The sequence below is a fragment of the Galeopterus variegatus genome, unplaced genomic scaffold, assembly GCF_000696425.1.
Source record: "Galeopterus variegatus unplaced genomic scaffold, G_variegatus-3.0.2 Scaffold401, whole genome shotgun sequence".
NCBI classification, from domain to species: Eukaryota; Metazoa; Chordata; class Mammalia; order Dermoptera; family Cynocephalidae; genus Galeopterus; species Galeopterus variegatus.
In genome coordinates, this window is record NW_007726512.1 from 144,189 (window position 1) to 168,515 (window position 24,327).

At 32.6% G+C, this 24,327-nt stretch overlaps 1 protein-coding gene across 16 annotated transcripts in view; it reads right to left on the bottom strand.

Annotated features, from left to right (window-relative positions):
• The window catches only part of LPHN2 (latrophilin 2), a 188,029-nt gene that overhangs the window by 19,183 nt on the left and 144,519 nt on the right, over positions 1-24,327 (bottom strand). For 9 of the 16 annotated variants that reach the window (XM_008568332.1, XM_008568333.1, XM_008568341.1 and 6 more), the window contains 11 exons: positions 22,165-22,458; positions 21,529-21,632; positions 20,480-20,665; positions 19,583-19,621; positions 16,614-16,797; positions 7,300-7,425; positions 6,826-7,031; positions 5,571-5,744; positions 4,392-4,601; positions 3,210-3,430; positions 1,779-1,845 (listed from right to left, as the gene is read on the bottom strand). In XM_008568332.1, the coding sequence (XP_008566554.1) occupies positions 1,779-1,845; positions 3,210-3,430; positions 4,392-4,601; positions 5,571-5,744; positions 6,826-7,031; positions 7,300-7,425; positions 16,614-16,797; positions 19,583-19,621; positions 20,480-20,665; positions 21,529-21,632; positions 22,165-22,458 (1,811 nt within the window). The remainder of the gene's footprint in view (positions 1-1,778; positions 1,846-3,209; positions 3,431-4,391; positions 4,602-5,570; positions 5,745-6,825; positions 7,032-7,299; positions 7,426-16,613; positions 16,798-19,582; positions 19,622-20,479; positions 20,666-21,528; positions 21,633-22,164; positions 22,459-24,327) is intronic. The other 7 variants (XM_008568343.1, XM_008568336.1, XM_008568334.1 and 4 more) reach the window with 1 other exon arrangement.

A 24,327-nucleotide genomic window follows, 5' to 3' on the forward strand; every position in this document is an offset into this window, starting at 1 on the left:
GCATACTAATGGTTTCCCACTGCTCATTACTTACCAGAACTTTTCTCATAGATATAATAACTCTAGCGCCTGTAGGCAAGACATTCTATAGAAATGCAGATGGAGTTAGTTTCACCCTCCTTAGCATATTATTTTTTCTTTGCAGAACAGTATTATTAAAAATGTACACCTATTTAATAATACTAAGTTAAACAGTTTCAATTCAGAAAAGTTGGAACTGCAAAACTGTCTAGGAATATCATTAGGTAATTTTTGTGATAAGAATATTCCTTAAAAGGACAGTATACAACATAATTTAAATTATTAACATTTGTGTTTGAATTTAATTTTAAATGTCTTATACCACCAGAGGAATATATGTAGGTAAATACATTTTCAACAAACATATGCTGTACAATCATATCATATCTTGATTTATATGAGACAATGTTTTTGCAAGATAATGTTTTGCATTCTACCTTTGTGTTGGGACTATTAGAGGGCAAAGCAATTGCAGGAGCATTATTCCAAGGAGCTCTGCACTATGATTGCTACCTGCTGAGTTTTTGTTTGTTTGTATGTTTTTAAGTTGAGAACTCTGTTCCAGAAAGCCCTTCGTGTCTCAACCTTAAAGATTTGGTAGTGGATAACAATGTCAATACTAATGATAGCGGACCATCACTCTAGATAGGCAATAAAGTAAAATATCCTTTACCTCTTTTCTTACTCAACGTTAAGTATGTGTGAGCATTAACTCCTTTTTGCCAAATGAAAAATTTTGTAATGCTCTAAAGTCAATATTTATCTCCAGAGATATAAAATAAACAAAACTGCAGTACAACAGAAGTAAACACATGATATTTTTTATAGACCAAAACATATCCCTAAAGCAGTCTTTATATTTTTCAAAGTATAAATGTTTGGCGAAGGGCTTAGGGGAGAAGACGACGACTGTGTCTTTAAAGAGCACACCTCTTGATGTCAGCTGTTTGTCATTTAACTCTAGACAGGCCTAGGCTCTGTTAACTCACATAAACCAAGAACAAAAACTGGGCGATCACCTGGATTGAACAATTCCGATGAGAAATCAGCTTTCCCAGGAACACTTGAGAATATTTTACTGATGTAATTCATATAGGCATTCATCTCAAATTTTCATTTTGCTTTGTATTAGTAACTGTGTGAAATGTACATCTTTTATTTCAACTATACTTCAAATATGACTAAGGGTAATGTAAGAAGTTTAAAAATACCTTAATGTAACCATTCTTAACTTGTATCAACCTAATTTAAAAATAAATTTTTGTTTGATATTTTAAATCTTAGAAAAAGTAATTTCTAACAAGTTTAAAATTGAGTTAATATTCACTTATTAATCTAAGCTTTAAAAATTTTTTACGCCCTAAAAATAATTTAGGGTGTGAACATTGAAAGTATTAAATTACTATGTTGAAATTAAGATAATAAAAATTAAAGTAATATTCTTTCACTTTTCTAAAAAATTCATTTAAATCATAACGTGGCTTATATATAAGTATATTTTTTAGATCAGGACATGATATTTTGGCATACTTAATTAGAAATAGGAAAAAGAATTTTTAAAGGAAAGATGATTTTCAGAAGTAGTATTAATTAACAAGTGTATAATCTCTCAATAATGGTGTAATATTTCCATATAATGTTATCCTGTAAGATAAAGATTTAAATGCACAGATAAATCAATAATAAATCAAACCATCCTTGTTTAAATATCACTGCTAAGGCAAGCTAAAAAGAAAGGGAAAATAGAGTCTGCTTACCAGAATAATGAAGGTAACAGGTCCAATGAAACTCCATATAAAATAGTTATCAACATGAAGCCAGCAACTATTATGAAAAGAAAAGAATGTGCATAAGTAGCTCCAAAGGATACTCAATATCACAGGAAAAGAGAATTTTAAAAACCTAGTAAATGAAACTATTCCTACATTTGCCTTCGAAAATTCGTTTATTCTGGGCAAGAACAATTCTAATAATTCTGAGTTGGATTTGACCTATTAACAAAGGATAACGGTTCAGATACCCATATTGACCAGCTGCCAAAAAAAAAAAGAAGGAAAGAAACAAAGGATAATTTATTTATTTCATCCTGCTGTTTTTCATATCGTATTTGATAAAGTCATACAAAATTGTGCTTGTAAGGGAAAACAGCAAACCCCATCCCACCCCTAAATACTAAGAAAGACTTGAAACTCAGTATTCCAAATTGTCTCATCATTTTAAAGTTCTACATGTAATCATCAAAATTTGCCCTTCAGATCTGAGATCAACTGTTTAACCCTATGAAACATAACAGACCAAAAAAAAAAAAACTGTTCAGATGTTATATTTGCTGCAAAACAGTATGGCATAAATATGATATCTCCACTAGGAATAGATGAATACTACAAAAAATATCAAAGCACAGAACTCCTACAGTATCAGAGTAAATGATGCATAAACTTACTAAGACAGATCTTACTTAGTGGTTGATTTTTCATATAATATTGAATCCCCACTGAATTTCTTTTGTCTTTCATCATCTGTACAATCAAAAAGGTTTCTTTAGTCCAAAGAATCTTTATATAACTAATTTTATCAAAGGAAAAAATAAACAGAATTGGAAGGCAAATTCATGCCTCCAGCAAACAAAATCCTTAAAAACATGGCTATGTCTACCTTCTGTCACCTTCAGTAAATATCCATATATTAATAAATGAAAGACAGTGACTTATTTTAATCCTTTCAAACTGCCTGATAAAATATTATCAAAGTAAAACATATGGGATGGAATGTGCTACTGTCACAATTCAGAATGAGAGTTAGCTAGAGGGTCGGCTGCACAAAGAGAGCTAATGAAGCATTAGCTTAAAACTGAGTAGTTAAACCTGTCAGATGCTTTAAGTTCAGAAGAATTTTTACTTAATATCTTTTTAAGGCCAAAAAGTTATTTACTTTTTCAATTTGTTTCAGGTCAATCTTTTGTGTTAAAAAGAAAGTCCGTAATTTAGAATCTGCCTTGCTAGAGTACAAATCCTCTGAACCTAGAAAATTACAAAAGACTTGATTGTAATTTGTGCACGGCATGCCCATTCTCTTACCAATAAAGCTTTCAGATGCTATTTTAGTCTGTCAGGGACCCTCACTGACAGCTAACAGGCTTTAAAAAATTATTCACTTGAAAAACACTCAGGTCGCTTGCAATTACTTACGCTTTTTCTGTTCCATAGCTCTTATAGTCAATAGCAGCTGAAACTCCAACCACTGTGGCAGGAAACAAGTAACCAGCAACATAATAATATTTCTTCCTTGAATATTCACTTTCAAAAACTTCAACTAACATTAGATAGAGCTGCACACCTTCTAGGCACATCCAAGCAAAAGCCGCCAAAAAGAAAAAATGTAGAAGTCCTGCAAATATTGGGCATGCAATCTATAAAACAGAAAAAGAAAAAAAGAAAAAAATACGAAAAACACAAAAGGAAATTCATGAATACAAACAGACCACTCCAAAACTATAAAATATTCACTGACAGAAATCACTATTTTAAAAGTACATCATTATTTAGGGTACACTATTGCTTCCTAAAAATATATATTTTTCATAAACGGAAACAAGTTAAAACACTGTCAAATCTGAAGACTTATTATAATTCCTACAGTGTATAATGCCAACCATACCAGATTTCATCACTGTAAGATGTTAACTATTTTTAGTGAAATTAAATATCAAATAAGAAAACATATCTTAATTTCTCTCCTTGAATTTATCCATTATAAAATCTAAATATTCCTCTGGTAGATGATTTACTTTAAAAGTCTTTAGAATAGCTGTTTACAAATATATGTTTTCTGTAATAGAAGTTTGCTTTAATGACAAATACCCTGACTCTAATTACTAGGATTATTTTCCTGCCATATCTAGAGTGTTCTTAAAATTATCCCAGTGCAATGAATATAGGGTGAAGCATTAACTAATTAAGTTCTGTTTCTGACACTGAGACCTCACAATGATAAACAAATCACTGTGAACACAAAGAAAGGATCACTGGTCAGAATGACTATGTAGGCACAATAAAAATTTTTTAAATAGGATCTTTTCATTTGTATAGCCCCAGCATTTTTCTAGTCAAATTATATATCTTAATAACAATCCAGAAAAACACAAAAACACAACTGTAACTTAATATACAAAATTAATTAATTCATAATAATGTTCTTTAATGACTGGGCTGTCTTTTTATTACAAATTATCTTTCAATATTGCCATCTCAATTTTAGCTAAGTGAAATATTTTTAGCTAGGTGAAATATTTTTATCAGTATCATATGTAGATTCACACCTATTAAAATAATTTTCACAGCTCTGAGGTCAATAACTTAACAGGTGCTTACCGTGTATTTTGTTTTATCAATGCCTATTAGGAAAATAAATTCAGCAATGAAAAGATTGATACAAAGGTTCTTGTGAATAGTATTGCGGTCGCTCTGTAGGCCACGGAAAAAGCAGAAAGTGAAGATGCAGATAGCCAGGCAAACAAGGGAAATGACAATTCCCACCCAGGTAATGACTGTAAGAAGTAATTCATGAACTCCATCTTTATACTGAAAATAAAAAGACAGGAGGAACATTAGTATTTGTGCACTACATCAACTAGAGGAAAAGAGCTTTCACATGTATAGCTCATCTTTTAATATTGAACTCTCTGAAGAAAATTTATGTGTGTTCAAATAGGGCTCAATACTAAAAAGGAATTTTGCTCATATAACAGAATTCAATATTATCTCATCGACTTTTATATTTAAAGAATGACCTATGTAAGAGGAAGATTTTCCCTAGACAATAATGCAAGACCCTGTTTATTTCAAAATAATGACTGAAATAATTATCTATAATATGAAAATATTAACATGATAAAGTATACCTAGTTATGATTAAAAATAATTGACATTTTAATGATTTTCCAGGCCAACACATATGCCAAGTTTTAAGCTTTCACTTCTCCTTGGGTTTCTAAATATTTACATACAGAGAACTGAGTGCACAATAGATCTGAGATGTTTTAAAGCTATATTTCTTAAAATATTTTTATCTTTTGGCTATCATTCTCTTAATCAAAAGAAGGAATACTAAGACACATTCCAGAAGCCATTCTGACTTTCTGAAATCTGTAGTTTATCACGGTGTACAAACTGGTTAGGAAACTTAAAGGGAAAGCTGTAAAACTAGATTCAAGCACCTGTGATGGGAAGGGTATGCTAAATTTTAGAGCCTTCTGTGTCTTTTGTATGACCTATTGCTGTTCATTTTTAAATCCCTGGTTACCTCTGCCCAAAGGAGAAAAACTTAGAACAAGCCTGTAAAGTGATATTACAGCACGTGATTTTGAGAAGTAACAATAACATAGTTCCAAGACTTCTTAAAATATATGGACAGTGTAGAAACAATTAGAATTCCACATTACTTTGTTTGCTTTTTAGTTACGATAAGCACCCAAAGATGGGACTATTACACAAGCTGTTTTGAATCTCTAAGGTCTTTCTGGGCTACTAATTAGAAGTGCAAATACTTACTGCAATTTCCCTGTGGGCCATGAGAATTGCAAAATTGGTTAGGTGGCTGCATGCACACGTTGTACGAGTTTTATTAGTGTCAACCAGCTTGCAGCCCTGGGTAGACCAATATCCCATCATAGTTCTCTCTGAGTAGTTCCAGAAGGAGCAGTTTGCATTGAAATAATTGTCAGGCTGGGAAATAAAATGACAAGATAAAATTAGGATTTTACACTCTAAGATGGCAATAGCAATTGTTTAATATGTATGAAAGGTAATTTAGATTAAACTTTGCATGTTTCGGACTATAAAGTTTTTCATCAGCAAAATTGTGGACTATGTTATACAAGGCAGATATCTAGCTTAAAAGGGGCTTTATAGTCCGAAACATTCTGAAGTATACTCTAAATTACCAAAGACCCATTTTACACAATTAAAATTTCCATCTTATGATTTTACATACTGACGGTACATTAGAATGACTTTTTTTTTCCTTTCTGATGAAATTAGAGCCATGAATTTGTTCTGAGAAAATTCTGTAAGGATCAAGTGTATTAAAAATTTGTTTTCAAGATTAGGCCCATTTCTGGATAGTTCTAAGTGACAATTTGAATCATGCAGTTAGTACCTCAGGCTCTCAAGAGTGAATCAACTGAAGCAGATATGAGGACCAAAACCACAAAAATTTATTTTTCTTTGCCAATTCTAGAGATCCACTTGGTTATCTGTGGGCAATTATTTACTCTATTTATAACAAAAATTCTGCAATCTTCCAAGAGTGTAGTTATTTAATTATCAACTTGCATTCTAAGGCACAGCAAAGGAATCACATCTCCTCAATCCTATATATTTTAAAGACAATACCTGATAACAGTTGTATCAAATAAAATCAATAAAATAAATTTTAAAATAATGATTTGCTACACTAAAAAAGACAGCATCTTAAGAGTTAATACTGGGCTATCCTACTGCTGAGGTAAGAGTTAATTTTCATTCCAAAACAAATTAGAGTCATTTACATTTTCCTGTTGATTACTGAATTAGCTTTCATTAAGAATACACTTAAGTTCTAATAATCACTGAACCAGGCTCATTTAATTTTATGTTCACAGACTTAAATAAACTTGTGTCTCTGACCTATTCCAACGCTGAAAATTCAAATGGAAAGGTCTTTTCTCTCCTCCCTCCCCTCCCTCATCCCCAGCATGTCAGTTTTGTTTTCCTTCCTCTCTGGTTCTATAACCTTCCACTACTTCATTAGCATACATTAACTTACATCAATGTGTGGCAGGGTAAAAAGCACAGGATCAGTCAGGTATACTCGGCTGGACTCTTTATTGATTGAAACCGAAATGACGTGAGAATTCACTGCAATGGTGCTATTACGACCAAGGAAGTCAGCACCCAGTTTTATGGTTGCATTTTCTGTACTAAGGAACTGTCCCAGACTACGGTAAATGATGAACACCAACTTTGCAAGCCCTAGAAAGGTAAAAATGGTCAAAACTTGCAGGAAATATACTTATAAATAAAATAAGATACAATAAAATAAGAATAAAATGAAAAGGCACTTGTGGAATCTTTACTTAGATTAAGTTTATTGGGATAAACTAAGTCATTATTTTAAATCTGCTTTTAAATGTTTAAGCCATTTTTGTTATAACAGAAGTCAAATATTTGGCATTTAAGAATTAATAGGCTTAACTGAACAACAAAACCTGTCAATTTTTAAAAGATTGTTCCATCTTACCATTCCTGCTGTTCTGTTTGACAGTATTTGCAGAGAGCTGAATTGAGCTGCCTGCTCCTTTGATGCCCAGAGGAAATTTAAAATCTTGGACTTGTCCTTCTGTACTAAGTACAGCAACTTCCAGAACTGGATGAGGAAAAGGATAAAGAAGAGGAAAAGGGGGCATTCTTTAAGTTAAACTAGGCAAATGCTAATTGTAAGGATGTTGCTGTTTTCTTTTTTTCTACTTACAAAACTTGACTGTTAAGATTTCAAAAAATCATGAATAAAAAACTTAATTACTTCAACAGGTCTTAAACCTTGACTTCTCTAAAAAACTTTTGTACAATCACTTTATTTCTTCACATTTTTATGTCTTTTGTCCACGAACTCCAAACTTTTAGCCTATGAGTATGAATAGGGTATGAACTCGCAGTACATAACTTTCAAGGTTTTGTTTAAATCATAAAATTAAATAGAAATATTTCAAAATGTTACTTTTTTGGCTGTTTATGTTAAGTAACTTTTCAGTGACCATTACTTGGCAGTGGTAAAGTATTAATTTGAATGCCTTTTATCAATTATGAAGGTCAAGTTTTCAAAAATAGATTTTTTTTTCTAATTCCTAAAAGTAGTGAGATCAGCACAGCATATTTATGAGAAAATATATGTGGTTATATTAAAACTTCCCATTAATTCTCATTAGGAACCACCAATCTTTACATACTCAAGTTGGGCAAAATAGGACCTGCGGGCCAAATCTGGCCTGCCATCTGTTCTTGTAAATAAAGTTTTATTGGAACACAGCCATGCTTACTCATTTACATATTGTCTATGACTGCTTTAGTGCTACATTGCCAGTTAAGTATTTGCAGGAGAGATCACATGGCCTGAAAAGCCTAAAATGCTGTACGGGCCTTTACAGAAAAAGTTTGCCAACCACTGTAGTCTAACCCAAACTCCAAAAGTACAAATCAATTAGCAAAACTGAAAAACATATAAGAAAAACAAGTCAATACATAAGATTAAGAACATTTACCTGATCAACAAAGTCAATGTTGTTTAGCTTTGTTTAAAAAATATAATGCATAGTAATTGCCCTCAACATAAATGTTTGCTATCTATTGTTAACCCCCAAAAAGATTGCAATACTGTATACTAATACTCATTCAAATTTTTAAAATAGAGAAGTACTGTTTCTACAACTATCCTACATGAATTTGTAATTACAGTGTCATTTTATTGATGAAATGAGGGTAATTATGAAAAATTCATTAATTTCAGATACTTGAATTAAAAAAGTAACACATACTCTTAATAACAACTCAAAAAATACAGTCCATAAAATTTTCTTTGAATTTTACTCTTTTTAATGTCTATATCATTGCATAGTTACTTCTATGCTTAGACAAACACATAGTACATATGTAGTTACACACGTGCATAAGCACACACGCAAACACTAGATGCCATGAATTCACCCACATCTTTTTAAAAAAATGGGCTCATACCATTATACAGTAACTCTTGGATACTAATTTATTTTTTATCTTCCACAGCTTTGTTTTGTAAAATATCTAAAGATTTAGCTGTAAACATGAAAACATAACATCCAAAGATTTTTATAAGCAATTAAACTACATGTCAAACCACTGAAATATAAGTTTATGAGTCATGTAACTCCTGGAATTTGATCAGCTGCAGAAAGTGGTTGAGACAGTTATTTTATTGTTCCATGTTTGGAAAGATTAAGCAGGTGGGTAGGTGAATGATCTCTTCTCCTCATATCAGATTCCATGTAAAAGGGGGAAGAACAATGACAAAAATACACTGAATATGTAACTGTCTCTCCCCTACACTGAAAGGAGTTGTCAATTATTAATTATTCTTAAAACAAGACAGAAGACAGAGTGAAAGAAGAAAATCCTTTGAGTTTTCATGAAACATCTCCAGTATAGATATACATGTACATATGGTTAATTTCATTCAACAAATATTTACTTATTGAACTTTAGCTTCATTCAACAGATATTTACTTATTAAAGTTTAAAAAGTAATGTTCATAGTGACAAAAAAAATAGTCTGCTTAAGTTTATTTATTTATTTATTTATTTTTTTGTCTTTTTCCGTGTCCAGCAACGGATCGCAACCCTGAAAAAGTAATGTTCATAGTGACAAAAAAAATAGTCTGCTTAAGTTTATTTATTTATTTATTTATTTATTTATTTTGTCTTTTTCCGTGTCCAGCAACGGATCGCAACCCTCAGTGTCGCCCCCGCACCGGACCGGGACCGGCAACGGGATCGCAGCCCTCGGTGTTGCTCCCGCGCCTCGCTCAGCCAGTGAGCGGGAACCGGTCTGTATGTGGGATCCGAACCCTCGGCGGGAGCGCCGCCGCGCTTCCCAAGCGGTGCACTATAGCAGTGCGCCACCGGGCCAGCCCCTGCTTAAGTTTTTTTAAAAGTAATGAGATAATGACTACAAATCTTGGTAGATATTTTTTAAGTCATAGAGTGCAATAATCAACTTTATACCAATAAATACATAAATTTATATCGATGAATAAATTTCAAAACAGATAAGATAGAAATTTTTGTAGAAAAATAAAACTGACTAAAGAAATTAAAAACCCCAAAAGTTTATGCACGATGAAGAAAATCAACTGATAGTAAAATATATAGTGATTTTTTTTCTATTTTCTCCTTCAGAAATTAGAAAAGAAATACATCCCAACTCATTTCAGAAGACTTGCATAACAATGCATAAGACAGCACTAGGAAAGAAATTATGTTATCCTCACATTAAAATGATGTAAAAAATCTTTAATAAGATATACACACATTTTTAAATATATCCTGAACAAATTAAATTTAACTCAAAAAGGCACATAGAAATTAGTAAGTTTGAAAATGTATTAATAATTCACCAAATTAAGAAATTAAAAGAAAAATTTATTTAACAGAAATAATTCAATAAATTTCAATACTCATTTAATATAAAAAAAAACTTTACAAATAATAAAAAGAAAAGGAAAATTCCTTGACCCAATAGGTTTTATTATCAGATAAAGGTTATTTATCCAAAACATATAGCAAATAATGGTGAAAAACTTGAGAAGCATTCCTTTAAAAGTCAGGACTTTATTTAGCACTGTACTAGGACCTAGTTATTGCAAGTAATTCAAGAAGAACAAAAGGTTTGAAAACTGCAAGGAAAAAATTCACTGTTATTCACAGTAAAACATAATTAACTATGTAGTAATCATGAGGGACTGTACAAACTATCAGAAGTAATAAGAATTTAGCAATGCTAAATTCATGTCAGCAAAATCAATTATGTTCCTATGTACCAAGCAACAATTTCAAATATGTAATTTAAAGAGAGATACCGCTTATAATAAAAACAAAAAATGTAAGTGACCTAGGAATAAACCTAATTTTAAAAAGTGCAAGACATCAATGAGAAAAATATTTAACTTTATTAGAAGAACTGAATAAGAACAAATGGAGAATTCTAGAAGAATTCAACAGATCTGGCACTTCTTTCAAAATCAATCTACTAACTCAGTTTAATTCTAATGAATACTCCAACAAGATTTTTTTGCATGTGAAACTTGACAAACTGATTTTTTTTTTTTTTTTGTCCTTTTTTTGAGTCCGGCCGTACTGCGCTCAGCCAGTGAGCGCTGTGAGCGCACCAGTCATCCCCATATAGGATCCAAATCTGCAGCAGGAGCGCTGCTGCGCTCCCAGCGCCGCACTCTCCCTAATGTGCCACGGCCTCGGCCCTTGACAAACTGATTTTAAAATTCATATGGAAGAGATGTACAAAAAAGCAGACAAAGCAATTTCTTAAGGAGCAATACTGAAAAACTCAACAGAAAGCAAAATCATTGGGGAAAAAAAAAAGCAGCAAATAGTAGGTACCCCTAACATGTATAGAAACTTAATGTATGACAGACATATCATTACAAATAACTGGGGAAAGAGTGGATTGTGCACCAAATATATAGAACGAATTGGTTATGCTACATATTAAAAAAAAATCAAATTCGTTCCCTCTCTCATATCATAATACAAATTACATTGCAGGTGGATTAAGGACATAAAATGTAAAGAGACAATTAGCATAAAAAATTCTCTATAAGTTATCATTCATAAAGAAAATATAAGAACCTTATAAACTCAAAGTAGACAAAGTTTTCTTAAGCAGGAAACCAAAAGAATATTTATTAAACAAAATACCAAAAGCACTAACCCTAAAAGAACAGACTGATAAATTTGACCTCATTTTTATGTAAAACAATAGATACCTTAAGAAAAGTTAAAAAGAGAAGACACAGGCAAAATAAATATTTGTAAACTATATAATCTTTGAAGAATTAGTGTCCAGAATGCAGAGAAATACAAAGAAATAGACAAATAGGAGAAAGTTGTGGACAACAAATTCCCAGGAGGGAAAACTAAAATAGGCAATTAAAAAGAATCAACAGCTTTATGTAATCGGGCAACTGCAGATTAAAACAAAACGTGATCAATTCAAACTCATTAGATTGCCAAAATTTAAGTCAATAATAAAGTGTTAGCAAAGATAGTCACGGTATCACTGGTGAGAAGGTAAACTGGTAAAACAAAGTTAGAGAGCAATTTGGCAGTATTTAGTAAAGCTGAAGATAGGCATGCTCCATCATTCAAAAATTCTGTTTCTAGATGTGTGTGTGTGTGTGTGTGAATGTATGTCTAAAATAGCATACAAAACCTTTCACTGCAGTTTTCCTTACATCAGCAAAAATGCAGAAGCCATTAAAATATCTATCAGTAGAATAGTTAAATAACTGTAGTGTATTCTTAGGTCAAATGCATGAACTAAAGGTACACATGTCAACATGTATGAATATGAAAATATAATGGTTTGGATAAATTATACACTTATATTTATAGTGTGAAATCATTAACATTAAAAACATACGAAGTGTTAAACGTACATACCTGCAGAGCAAAAAAAAAAAAAAATTAAAGCACTTATTAATGCAAATTTTTTAAAAAAAATTAGAGATGGCAATTATCCCCTTCTCGATCTGAGCATAAAGAAGGAAACCCAGGGGACTTCCACATTAAATATAATTATTGTTTTCCAAAAAAATTGCAGCAAATATGGTAAAATACCAAGATGTGGCTCAGCTGGGTGAATGGTGTACAGATGTTTATACTATTCTGCATATACTTTCTGAAGGCATTAAATAATATATGTCCTATTCAATAGATTCTCTGAAAATGAATATACTTGGTTCGTAGGAAAGCCATCCAGAGCCTCACTCATAGCCAATACTGTAGACAGAATTTTAATATATTTCTCTGTCCTTCTATTTTTCATATTCAGAGAGTAGTGGCTGCAATGAGAGGCAAGGGGAAGAACAATACACGAGAGCCTATAGGAAAAACTCATCTCTGCCAAGAGACCTGCAACTTTCCAGACAGGGGCTGCTCCAAATGGGTTCCACAGTTGTAAAACCAACCATGGAACAGAACTGAAGATGACAGGAGGCAGAGCCAAAGGCTAGCCTCAATGGTTATGCAGCATTAAGGAGTAGTAAACCTTTCTTGCTGTGGGCTGCTGGGAGTTTGGGGTTTTGGTTACCCCAATATAAATAAGCCTAAAGTTACAGATACAATCGCGCTGGCTATTAAGCCCATTAGAAAAAGGAATGAATGGGAAATTTAGAATACATAAACACCTACACCATCTAATTAATCTTAAGATCACAAGGAAAGACAGCCAAACATTATGTGCCTTGTGATATGATGCAACAGAAAGTTCTCTCAGTGGAAAAAAATAAAATAAAATAAACCTGGCTTCACCAAGCCTCTTGATCTGATTATCAGTAAACCAAGCATATATGTATGATGCATGGCAGGGAGGGGTAGCCAAATCCAGAATGTGAGAAATTCTACAGGATAAATCATACCACCTAATTTCTTTAACAAAAAATGAAAAAGGTTTTAAAAATCAGATGCAAGGAGAAATTACTTTTAATTAGAAGGCACCCAATGGACATATCAGTAAGTTGTATTACATAGACTTTAACGTATCCTGGTTTGAACAAAACAAGTATTAACAACATTACAAAAAGTAAATGTGAACACATTTTGTTATCTTTAGAGCCTACTTTTGTCAATTTTTTTAAGTATGATGATACTGTGATTTCTTAAGGAGTATGAGATACATGACTTTTTTACAGTAAAAATAATAGGATGTTATGATTTGCTTTATGATAATAATACACTGTTGACAGGAGTAAGTTGAAACAAGATTAGCTAGATGCTGTTGAAGTTAGGTAATGGGAATTTTTATCAAAACTAAAAACTTCTGCTTTCCCAAGATGTTAAGAAAATAAAAAGGAAAGTCACATACTGAGGGAAAACACTCAGAAACTTAGAATATATACAGAATTCTTACACCTCAATAAGAAGACAGACAACCCAATTAAAAATGGGCAAAAGATATAAACAGACACTTCACAAAAGATATGTGAATGGCCAATAAACACATAAAAAGAAGTTATCAGCAAAATGTTATCTATCAATCACAGAAATGCAAAACAATGAGATGCCAGTACAAACCACTTAAATGGCTAAAAAGCAAACAAAAGACTAGCAATCCTAAATATTGGTGAGGATATGGAGCAACTGGAACTCTCATACACTGCTGCTGGGAGTAGAATATGGTACAACCACTTACTAAAATAGGAGCCCCAAAGTGGAAATAACCCAACTGCCTAACAAGTGAGTAGATATGCGGATTGTGGTATATGTTCTTACAATGTAATAAAACTCAGCAATAAAAAGGACTGAACTACTGACACTCCCATCTATATGCATAAATTTCAAAAATATTCTGCGTAAAAGAAGCAAGATCAAAAAGAGTACATACTGTATGATTCCATTTAACATAATGTCTAAAAAAAGTAAAACTAATCTATAGTGACAGGAAACAGATCAGTGGTTGCCTGGGGCTGAGGGGAGGAGACTGACTACAAAGGAGCGTGAAGAACCCTTTTGAAGTAACAGAAATGTTGACCATGCTGATGATTATATGTCAAAACTCATCAAATTGTACACTCAATTCAGGTGCTCTTATTTTATATATAAACTGCCCCTCAAAGTTAATTTTAAAATGTCACAATCAAATATAATGTAAAATAAATATAAGGTAAAATTATACCCATTTTATGGGGTTATATATTACAAAGGTAAATTATTCTCTGAAGTTAAACCAAGGAGAAAATCACTAAGGAGGAAAATCAAATTGTTTTCATAACCAAAGATACTATAACCATGTCTTAAATTTAGATAAGAGCTTCAAGAGAGTGAGGACATAAAATAGTAACAGGCTGTTTTAATCCTCATGTATGAAAAGAGAACAATACAAGTCCTAGGAAAAAGTTGAATGTTTTCCTCACACTAAATTATGGAATAATTTTTTTTCCACAAAATTGCTGACATTTTAAAAATCAAAAAGACACAACTATTTTAGAATATGTAAAATGACTTTCATATTGATAAGTCATAGGTAATCAGCATACTGATGCAGTAAATTCCAGGCATTATTTTAGAGATAGCTGTGAAATGTAGACTACATTCTAAAAGAACCTCCATCCATAATGTTTTTCAATGAATGAAAAAAAAACAATATGAAGAATAATCCTTTAGAACTCTGAAAACATAGGTATTATGGAAAATATATCCCTAGACATTTAATTTTTCAGAATATGTCTCAAACTGGGATAAAAATATCTTGGACCTATAACAGTAGTGTTCTACATATGCAAGCCTGATGGGAACACTGAATGACAATCTGGCCCATCAAATTTTCTTGCACACTTGAAGGAGCAGACAAGGGAAATTTCAGTTTATTTATGTATTTATTTATTTTAAAAATCATATTCAGAAAATTTAGAAAACAAATTGAGGTCATAATGTGCCACTTCGAATAATACTTTTCATGACTCATTCTCTAAGATGATCAAGTCCACACTCTATCCTAACAGGTACATCACTGGAAATATTTGAGAAGTATTGTTTATTGTACATCTTAAAATCTTATTAGATAAGTAATTAAATTAAAATTAATTATGAAAGCTTTAGACAGAAAGGGGGAGTTTTATTCATTTGATAATCCTAGTAAGTCTATGGTAAAATATCCTTTTCCTCATGACGAGGTATCTCAGATTATGACAAGCCAAATTATTTTTACTTCTTTTAGTGTGAAGTTATTGCATGATTTTCTCATTGCCAAAACTCCGTAAATGAGAACAAGTGATTCTAATAATACTTTATTTCTTCTTAGAAATTCATGCATTTAAAATAAATGTAAGGTTTTGAATTTAAACCCAGATATCATAATTTATGTCCATTTCTTCTATATACTCTTCTTTACTGCATTTTTTATCTGTAGCCCCATGACTTAGGCAGGTACAATTAGGCTCAATTAAGCAACAAGACATGCCATCCCTGATAGCAAGACTTCATTCAGTATCTGCTGACCTAATGAAGTTAGTTCCGTTTTGGGTGGAAGAGTAGTCTCTGTCTGTCTCTTTCAAGGTTTTTTTTTTTTTTTTACATTTATGTTTGGGAAAATTTTTGCTTCACTAAAGAATACTGCAAACTTCATGAGTTCATTCTTACAGAATAATCAATTCTAAGTTGGTCAAGCCTAAATTTTACTTACTGAAATTCTTTCAAATATTTTCCAAAGTGAATTCTCACCTCTCAGTGGCAGCATTTAACTGCTAAATTGTACTTCAAAACTACCTGTAGCTATTTTGCAATCTATGAAGCGTGGACATTCTGTATTGTAGGAAATGTAGCATATTGACCACATTTGTACTTGAGGGCAGTTGTGTTAATATAAACATTAAGCTCAAGTTCTGTGTGCTAAAATATTTGACTAGGAGAACACACTCCATAAAGTATTTAAATTCATTAGAAACATATTACATAAAATGGAAAAGCATTTGCCACAGTTTCATAGCAAGCACTTTGATTACTTAAGCAATACATATTCTGGCATTTGAGCACTCTTGTGCTTTTTCTCTTTAATGATTTTTCAATTGAAAACACACATAAAATCAAATTTTAAAATATATAGAATGGATTTTGGCTTTTGCATTAATTTTATTAAGTGTGATCAATAATTTCTCTTGCTAACAGACAAAAAATAATTTCATGAAAGAGAAGTTTGGCATTGGGAAATAACTCAGATTCAGAATGGCAACATCATTCTCTTGAACATCTATCTTCCACATCAAAACTAAACATGACAATAGATTCACTTACCAATATTTTCTGTGGGCATTGAGACCCTTGTTGGTTCTAAGAGATTGTCAGCTAGGACAAAAGCTCCTTCTTCCAAAGTATCAAGTAACATTGTTGCAGTATGTGCTTGTTCAGAAGAATTCATATGTTTCCATGATTCCAAAGCTTCAGGTCTCAGAAGGTTGTCTACAGTGTCAACAATTGCCTGCATCCATTAGAAAACTATCATTAATTTTGATGCCTTCTAGAACCAAGGTGATTTTCAATCACTGACTAGTGACAACTGTAACATTTATCTGTCATGATGATTTACTCTTATTTCAAGATGGAAGAACACATGGACAACGTATAGCTGGTCAACTTGAAATATATCTGACCACTTCAAAATAAGACTAACTGAGAACTGGCAGACTGCCATTTGACTGCAAAGAGTAGGAGTAGAAAGGGGGCTTGTTTCTCTTTATCTAATCATACCTCAATTGTTGAAAAGAAATACAACAACCAGTGTCGCTCTTAATCTGCAGCATTACTGTTACATGTACGGTCACAGCTACTAAAGTCATCCTATTTAAAATCTTAAGACTTGAAAGTTCTAAATAAAAAATACTGATGTCTCTGGAGTAGACTAATATTTATGTTTGAAAATTACACAATATTGTTTTGGAACCTGAACTATAATAACAACCAAAATTTTATAAATTATCTGTGAACATTTTCACTCTTCCAATTCCCTGTTCAGCTAATAAACACTTGAGAATATACCTTAATTCATAAAAAAGTCTGCTTTTAAAGAAAGCAATCAAAATATTTTAAACCTGTACTGATAATTTATTGAAAACTGAAAAGCAGAATAAAATCTTCACAAACATCCAACTTGTAAATACTCATGTAGGTTTAATTTTTTACCATACAAACTAACATTAAATAAAAATACAACCCAATCAGTTAATAAATTGAAGTCAGGCTCTTATTCTGATATTTGCTGTATGTACCTACACACTGACTAGGCCTTGGATAGCTAAAGTCACTAAGTTCATTTACTGTATTCTATTTATCTAGTCATAATGTGTCATTAAGCCCATACATAAATTGTGTTGATATATTACTAATCACTGAGGAACAAAGAGCATACATTGTACAAAGAACAACAATAAAAATTGGTAGTTTGTGGTACCATATTGAAATAAGCAGGGGGAAAAATTGTTTGAGGCTACTGTCAGAGTAAGATTAATTAGCTTAATCCATCTTAATATCCTCGTTCTGTCTGCTTTGTGAGCCACCACGACCTTCCTGGCAGGTGGAAGATACTTCCAATTGGTGTTAAAGGCTTTTTTCTCTCTCTAACAGGAGACAGAATAGTCCAAATGCTCACATTGATACTGCTGCAGCCATTAACTAGAGTGGAACAGAAATTGGTCTGCTGAGGCCAGATTCATCAGTCACCAAGAAATTCAGACTGGAGCTTCTAATCTAAGTTACAAATGAATCCTCTGTCACAAAGTGGGAACTTGCTTCATTTGCATAGTGTAAGTCAGCTTCTGATTTGTAATTTAAGGAGTTTTATTAGTCTTATCTGAACAGAAAAGCTCATTTGAGACATACTAAAAATGACACTGGTCAGAAATTAAGGTCATGCTGAAATATACAATGTATATACATAAATTGCTGATGACACGGTTTTATTAATTTGAAACACTCCTTTATTTATTACCATTTGTACATTTCTAGTGAGATCAAAATGATCATTAGCCTAATCATAGTCCTAAAATAGCCTCTTCTTGCCAAAGGGAAAAAAAAAAAAGCTATTCTTTTCCCACTGAGATATATGTCCTGGGCAACATACCAATTATTGCATTTCATACATTAACTAATATCTTGAAGGTGAACTGAATGCTTGAGCTTGAAAAATTCCATAGACTTCAGCAGTTATTTCTTTGCCCCCATTAGATAGGCTAAAAGGGACACTTAGAACATTAGTACCCCAAAACAGACTTTCCTACTGTCTTTTCTTGTAAAGTTTTTGGTTCCAACAATGTCTATTACTTAGTGAGATGCCATTTTTTTCTAGACTTTGCCAACCAAAATTAGTGAAGTGATGGCTTTTGAATAACCTCTATTCTATGAAACTACAAAAGTTCTTTTGTTTTGTTGTTACAGTATACAGATTAGTTCTTCAAGGTTTGATTTACCATGGTTATAGTCTCCAGGAGAGTAAGGGTAGAAAAAAACTATCCTCCCAAAAGCAACTTCTAAAATTCACAGAACAAATCAAATGCAATTTGGTATTAGTATACTGATCTATCACACAGAACTAGCATGACCAAATTCCATTGTTAGCCTCAGCATGTTTCCTATTACCTGGATATACCAGGGACAAAAACTGGCTGGAGTGTACAATGAGCCAAAGATAGCCTTTCTGTTTCTATTAGCCTGATAAAAAACATTATGTAAGATATACTGATATCACTGTCACATGATTTATATTTCATTTCTACTAACCCATCCTCACATCAACCCAATTCTAGAAATGACTCCTAAAAATTTCAGGACAAAGCCTATTTTATTTAAGGGTACACCACAGAGATTATAAAGCAGTGACTTTTTCATGCACATACATTATGACTACACCAGTCTTTGATATGATAAGCTGCCAAGAATATATCATAGCTGTTTTACTCAAGTTGTTTTTTAATCCACAGAGATAACAACAGGAAACAAAGAGATTATGTGATTACTTTCCAATTAAGAGGATATTTCATTAAAGTTCTTGTACTTTTGGATGAATGGAAAAACAGCAAAAATTATTAAAATAAATTATTTGCTAATTCTGAGAGTAATATACCTGTGAAAAGCCAACATTTGTACAGCTGATATGGGGCACATTATATAATTATCAAAGACTGAAATACATTGGATCATGCAGCAAGATGATAAAGCGTGGCAGGTAGCTGAAGAAGGGAGAAAGCAGGGTGACAGCACAGGAGAGATACCTTAAGGTAAGCCCTGCATGTCTTCTCTCGTTTTTGGAGCTTTTAAGTAAAAGAAAAGAAAATCAGCAGTTAGATTTTATCTGTTGAAAATGAGGAAAGAAGAAATCCTCAAAAACTAAGAGGGTGTTCTCTGGAGCTCAAGATTTATGATGCACAGGTCAGTCCTCTGAAATGTCTTGTGAGTCTTCACTGACTGCCCAAACTCTTGTTTACAGTTTTTAGCTGTACTTTATGAAGTATACTAATCCAGAGTATATTGACAAAAAAGGAGGCAAAATATATATTATGGTTAAAAAAAAAAAGTTCATTTTTACCTTTTAAAACCACATTAGCCACTGATTTGGGGTTCATATAAAGCTAATATAAACACTTATAATGTGGTGAAAATTAACTATGAAATTTCTGTCACAGGAAAAATTAATAGCATTGATACAATATTTTCCTGGAGAGGGAAACTTGTCCTTCTCCCAAAAGCTGCCATTGAAAGGAGTATTTCAGTGACTTATATTCTTCTATATGTCACAATTTTGCTGCAATCATAAAAGTTGCATGTATCAGAATACAAAGTATATCAATTGTAAAACATATAATCTCTCCAAGTGTAGATCAAACATTCTAAAGTGACAGTACTGACCACAATCATCAGACAGATGAAGTTTGCCACCAACTATGATCTCTGTCAGGTAATGAACATCATTTACACTTTCCCACCCGCCACCATGTTCTTCCTTTCACAACTGCAATTCTTCCTTGGGAAGAATGAACCAAATTAGAAGTTTTGTGTCTAAGGTTATGTCCAGGGGGCCAGAGGTTTGGCAGCCAACTGCTAGAAGAATCATGAGCTGCCATACAAAATGTCTAATTTCTAATTTAAAATAACAGAAAAGTTATTCCTACCTTGTTATAACTCCGTCCAGCTGAATCCTTTTCACTAGGTTTCAGTTCTTGGAGCTGAGCATCAAGGATATCCACCAACTGCTCCATCAATCTCACTGAAGAACTCACATCCCCAGCAAACACAGGCCCTTTGGTATGTTTAGCCAGTTCATTGGCAAGACTAGCAGCGTTTTCTCCACTTCTGATCTGCAATGACAATTTGTATTATCTCAGTAAGACTTCCTGTTCTGTTTGCAGCTTCTAGTTCTCCTTGAGTACCTTTGTTGTTGTTTAAAAAAAAAAATTTTGCAAATATGTCAAAATCTGCAACTAATTGAGACCAATAACTTTCTCTTCATCTCAGAAGATTAAAGACTCTTAGATCCTCAACACACAAAAGAAACCCTTAACCAGACATTTAAAAGAAACAACAACAACAAAAAAGGAAAACAAATCCTTTAAAAAAATTTTTCAGTCAGCTCTTTCATTGCACTGCAAACATTTTAAATTGTTATTTAAAAACCTTATTTTTTCCTCTGGTCCAGAATTTAAATCAGAATGTAATCAGTATGATTCTGAGGGTTATTATCTAGTGTTTGTACTGCAAGAAGGTAGATGGAGAAGGAAAAAATAAAATGGTGCTGCATTACACTGTAATATTAAAATTACTAATAACTTTTTAAAAGTCATTTTTACTAATTCCATCATAATCATGTATGATATAAACATCTGCTTGTATTCTGTGGATTCAGTTGCAAACTTTATGATATTTGATTTATTAGGCCAATGCACTATTTGTCTTATGAACATCAAAAGAAATAGAACAAACTAAATATGAATGAAATTAAACAAGTATGTACTCATTAAAGAGCTTAACATAAAAAACAGCACACTCCAGAACATATGTAACTTTCAATAAATACTTTACAGACAAAACTATGCATATTTTTTTACTTTTATACTGAACAAAGGGCAATGAAGCTGGCTTTAACGTACAAAGCTAAATTATTTATGTCAGAAGTTAAAGCCCTAAATCACCAATGTGTATCATATAAAAGGTTCCAACTAACCTTCTGAGCCAGCTGATTTACCCAGTGTGAGGTACAGTTGCTAAGATCGGGGCCCTTAGGGTTCCATGTTCCAGTGGAAACCATGCAGAGATACGAGGCAGTTCCTACAACAGATGTAGAAAACAGCAGTGAAATTGAAACCATTTTTCTGCATGCATTCGGGAAATCAGCTTTGATGATCCTACTCTGCATGTTAAATTTTGAATAAATGCTAATGGAAGTAGTTGACAATAACTGACAAAATGCAGGGTATAATGCAGATTATAAACAGTACATATAAAGTCTGCACAGAAATATCAGACATTTACAGCAAACAAACAAAAAGCTCTTGATTTTCCTGGGACTCATCTAAAATGGCGCTTTTAATAAGAAAGACAGCTGTAAGGAAGCCTCACTAGAGTCCTTGGGCACAAACCTCAGGCATGACCTAGGTCTTTAAGAGGGAGAGGTAATTCAATGCCTGACCTTAAAAGATTTCTATAGTTTAAAAACCTTTAAGTTGTCTGCAGAAGCTGAAGTAACAAAATAACGTTAGCTATTGTAAATAGCTCTTTCTTCAAATAAAGTTAATTCCATGTAATTCAGAACCTACTCGCTAAATTTTAAAATATATGTATGGTATTTTACAGGAAATACCTCTTGTTCCCTTGGGACATGGTCGTTCAACCATCATTCCCCTTTGTGTCTGAGGCCACCTTATCCCCCTCGCGTCTAACGCTTCGCAGAATCTCTCTGGCAGGGGAAAAATATTTGTTACAGGAGGAATTTTGGTTGTAGAAACTGCTGGAGGTGGTTTTGTCCCTTTGCTTCCTTCCTGTGATCCAGCTACAGTTGTGCTCATAGGGCCTTTCTGTGAAGTAGTGCTTGTGGTTGATACTGTGGTTTTGAACAGCTCAGCTGAAGAAGTTATTGTCACAGCTGTGGTAGGCACTATGGAAAAAAGATGAGTATATTAATCTCAAACACACCCCCCCCACTCATATACAGCCATACACATGTGAATGTACACATGCACACAAACACAAAACCCTACCCATTCATTGGCCCCCAAACCAATGAAATGAGAAATACTGGCAACACCATAGGGTGGGAGGAAGAATAAATCTCCTCATTTATTCCAATTTATTCGTATTGTTGGCTAAGAGATGGTAGCTTAGGCTTTACTATAGCTTTTGTTGTATGACTCTGTATTAGGTTTACTTCTCAATGAAATATTTGATAGTATAGTTTAAGTATAATTTCATCATATACTAACAGGAAATGAAGGACAGTTTAATTTAGAAAAATTCTATTCTTATATAAACATACTATAAACAATCAAATTCAAAGTATCAACAGAAGTCTGACAATTATATATAATAAGGACAATAAAAAAACTTAGTCACCCACTCTACATCTTGCAAGAAAATACTGTGACATCTTTCCACCCAGCAGCCATTCATTCTTGAGATTTCTGAACATGCCTGATTAGACCCAAACAGAAGATAAGCCTGGTATGCTTGTACTGTTTTAGTAAGGAAACATCTCAGGCTTTGGTGTCTTTACTTTTGAAAAGGTATGGGTGAACAAACAGCTAGTTCTGGTCAGAGGTAATAATGGAATCACCTCTATCTTATCAAGATAAAGGGTTAGATCAAATCATTCCTAATTCAGAAAAAAAAAAAAAAAAACCCTTCCATATCTTATTGACCCTTAACAGAGAATATAAAAGAAACTATGGTTATACATTTAATAGCAGAAAATGTTTTTATTTTTTTTAAAAGGTTATTTTTGCCTTCCAATATTATTTCGAAACTGTTAAATCCACTAGGTTAAAAAATAATTATGCTCAATGTTTTCTCCATTAATTACCATTTAATTAATTTAAACAACAACAAAAAATCTATCACTAAAAATTTAATGCTACCATTTAAAATCTGATACAGGACATCACACTAAAGTTTTATCAACTTTTACAGATTACTGGCTCTTAAAACTGTACATATATGATGCTTCAAATTTAAATTGTTAGAGTAAAGTAAATTAAAAGTTATTTTTCTTAAATCATCTTATAAAAATTTTAACTTATTTTATGCTTTCTCAATACATGAGATACAAGCTAGAACATTAAAACTTATCAGAAAACAAGTTCATATTATCACTGGTATAATTAATATTTTAAGCTCTGGTCCATAAATACTTTTTATATAATTCTGACACAGCTGAGAATATAATAAGTTTATCAGAAAAAGCAGTGAGCAGGTTCTAGTTCTTTAGTAGTGCCAAACTTCTTGTTATCAACTGCTTTTCCCCCTCTATGTCAAGAAAAACTTCTTAAGCATGTGTTTTATTTCCAAGGCATAATTTATTGACCCTATGAGAGATGCCTATGTACATTAGTCAAACATCATGCTTAGCCAGCTGCTGCAGAAACCTATTCAAACCTGTCTACTTTTTCTGTACAGCACTTGCCTGACAACTTCTTAAACCTCTGTAATTTTCTTTTGATTACAATACAGCCAGGCTTTCAGTGCTTTCTCAATTAACATTTGTCAAAAACATCACAATCTTTTGCAGAAGTGTCAAACTACTGCTGCTGAATCAACTCTTAAAGGGGAGTGGGGAATCAGAGCAAAAAGAGAAAAGAGCAGAACAAAGTGGTTTAGTGTTACGCCATATCACCTCACGTATCCCTAGACACTGAATTAGTACAAATTTAATCACTTAAATATATATTAATACTACAATTAGTGATTTCACTACCTAAGCATCAGTAAAGATTCATAATATCTGAGTCAAGGTAGATAATAAAATGACCTC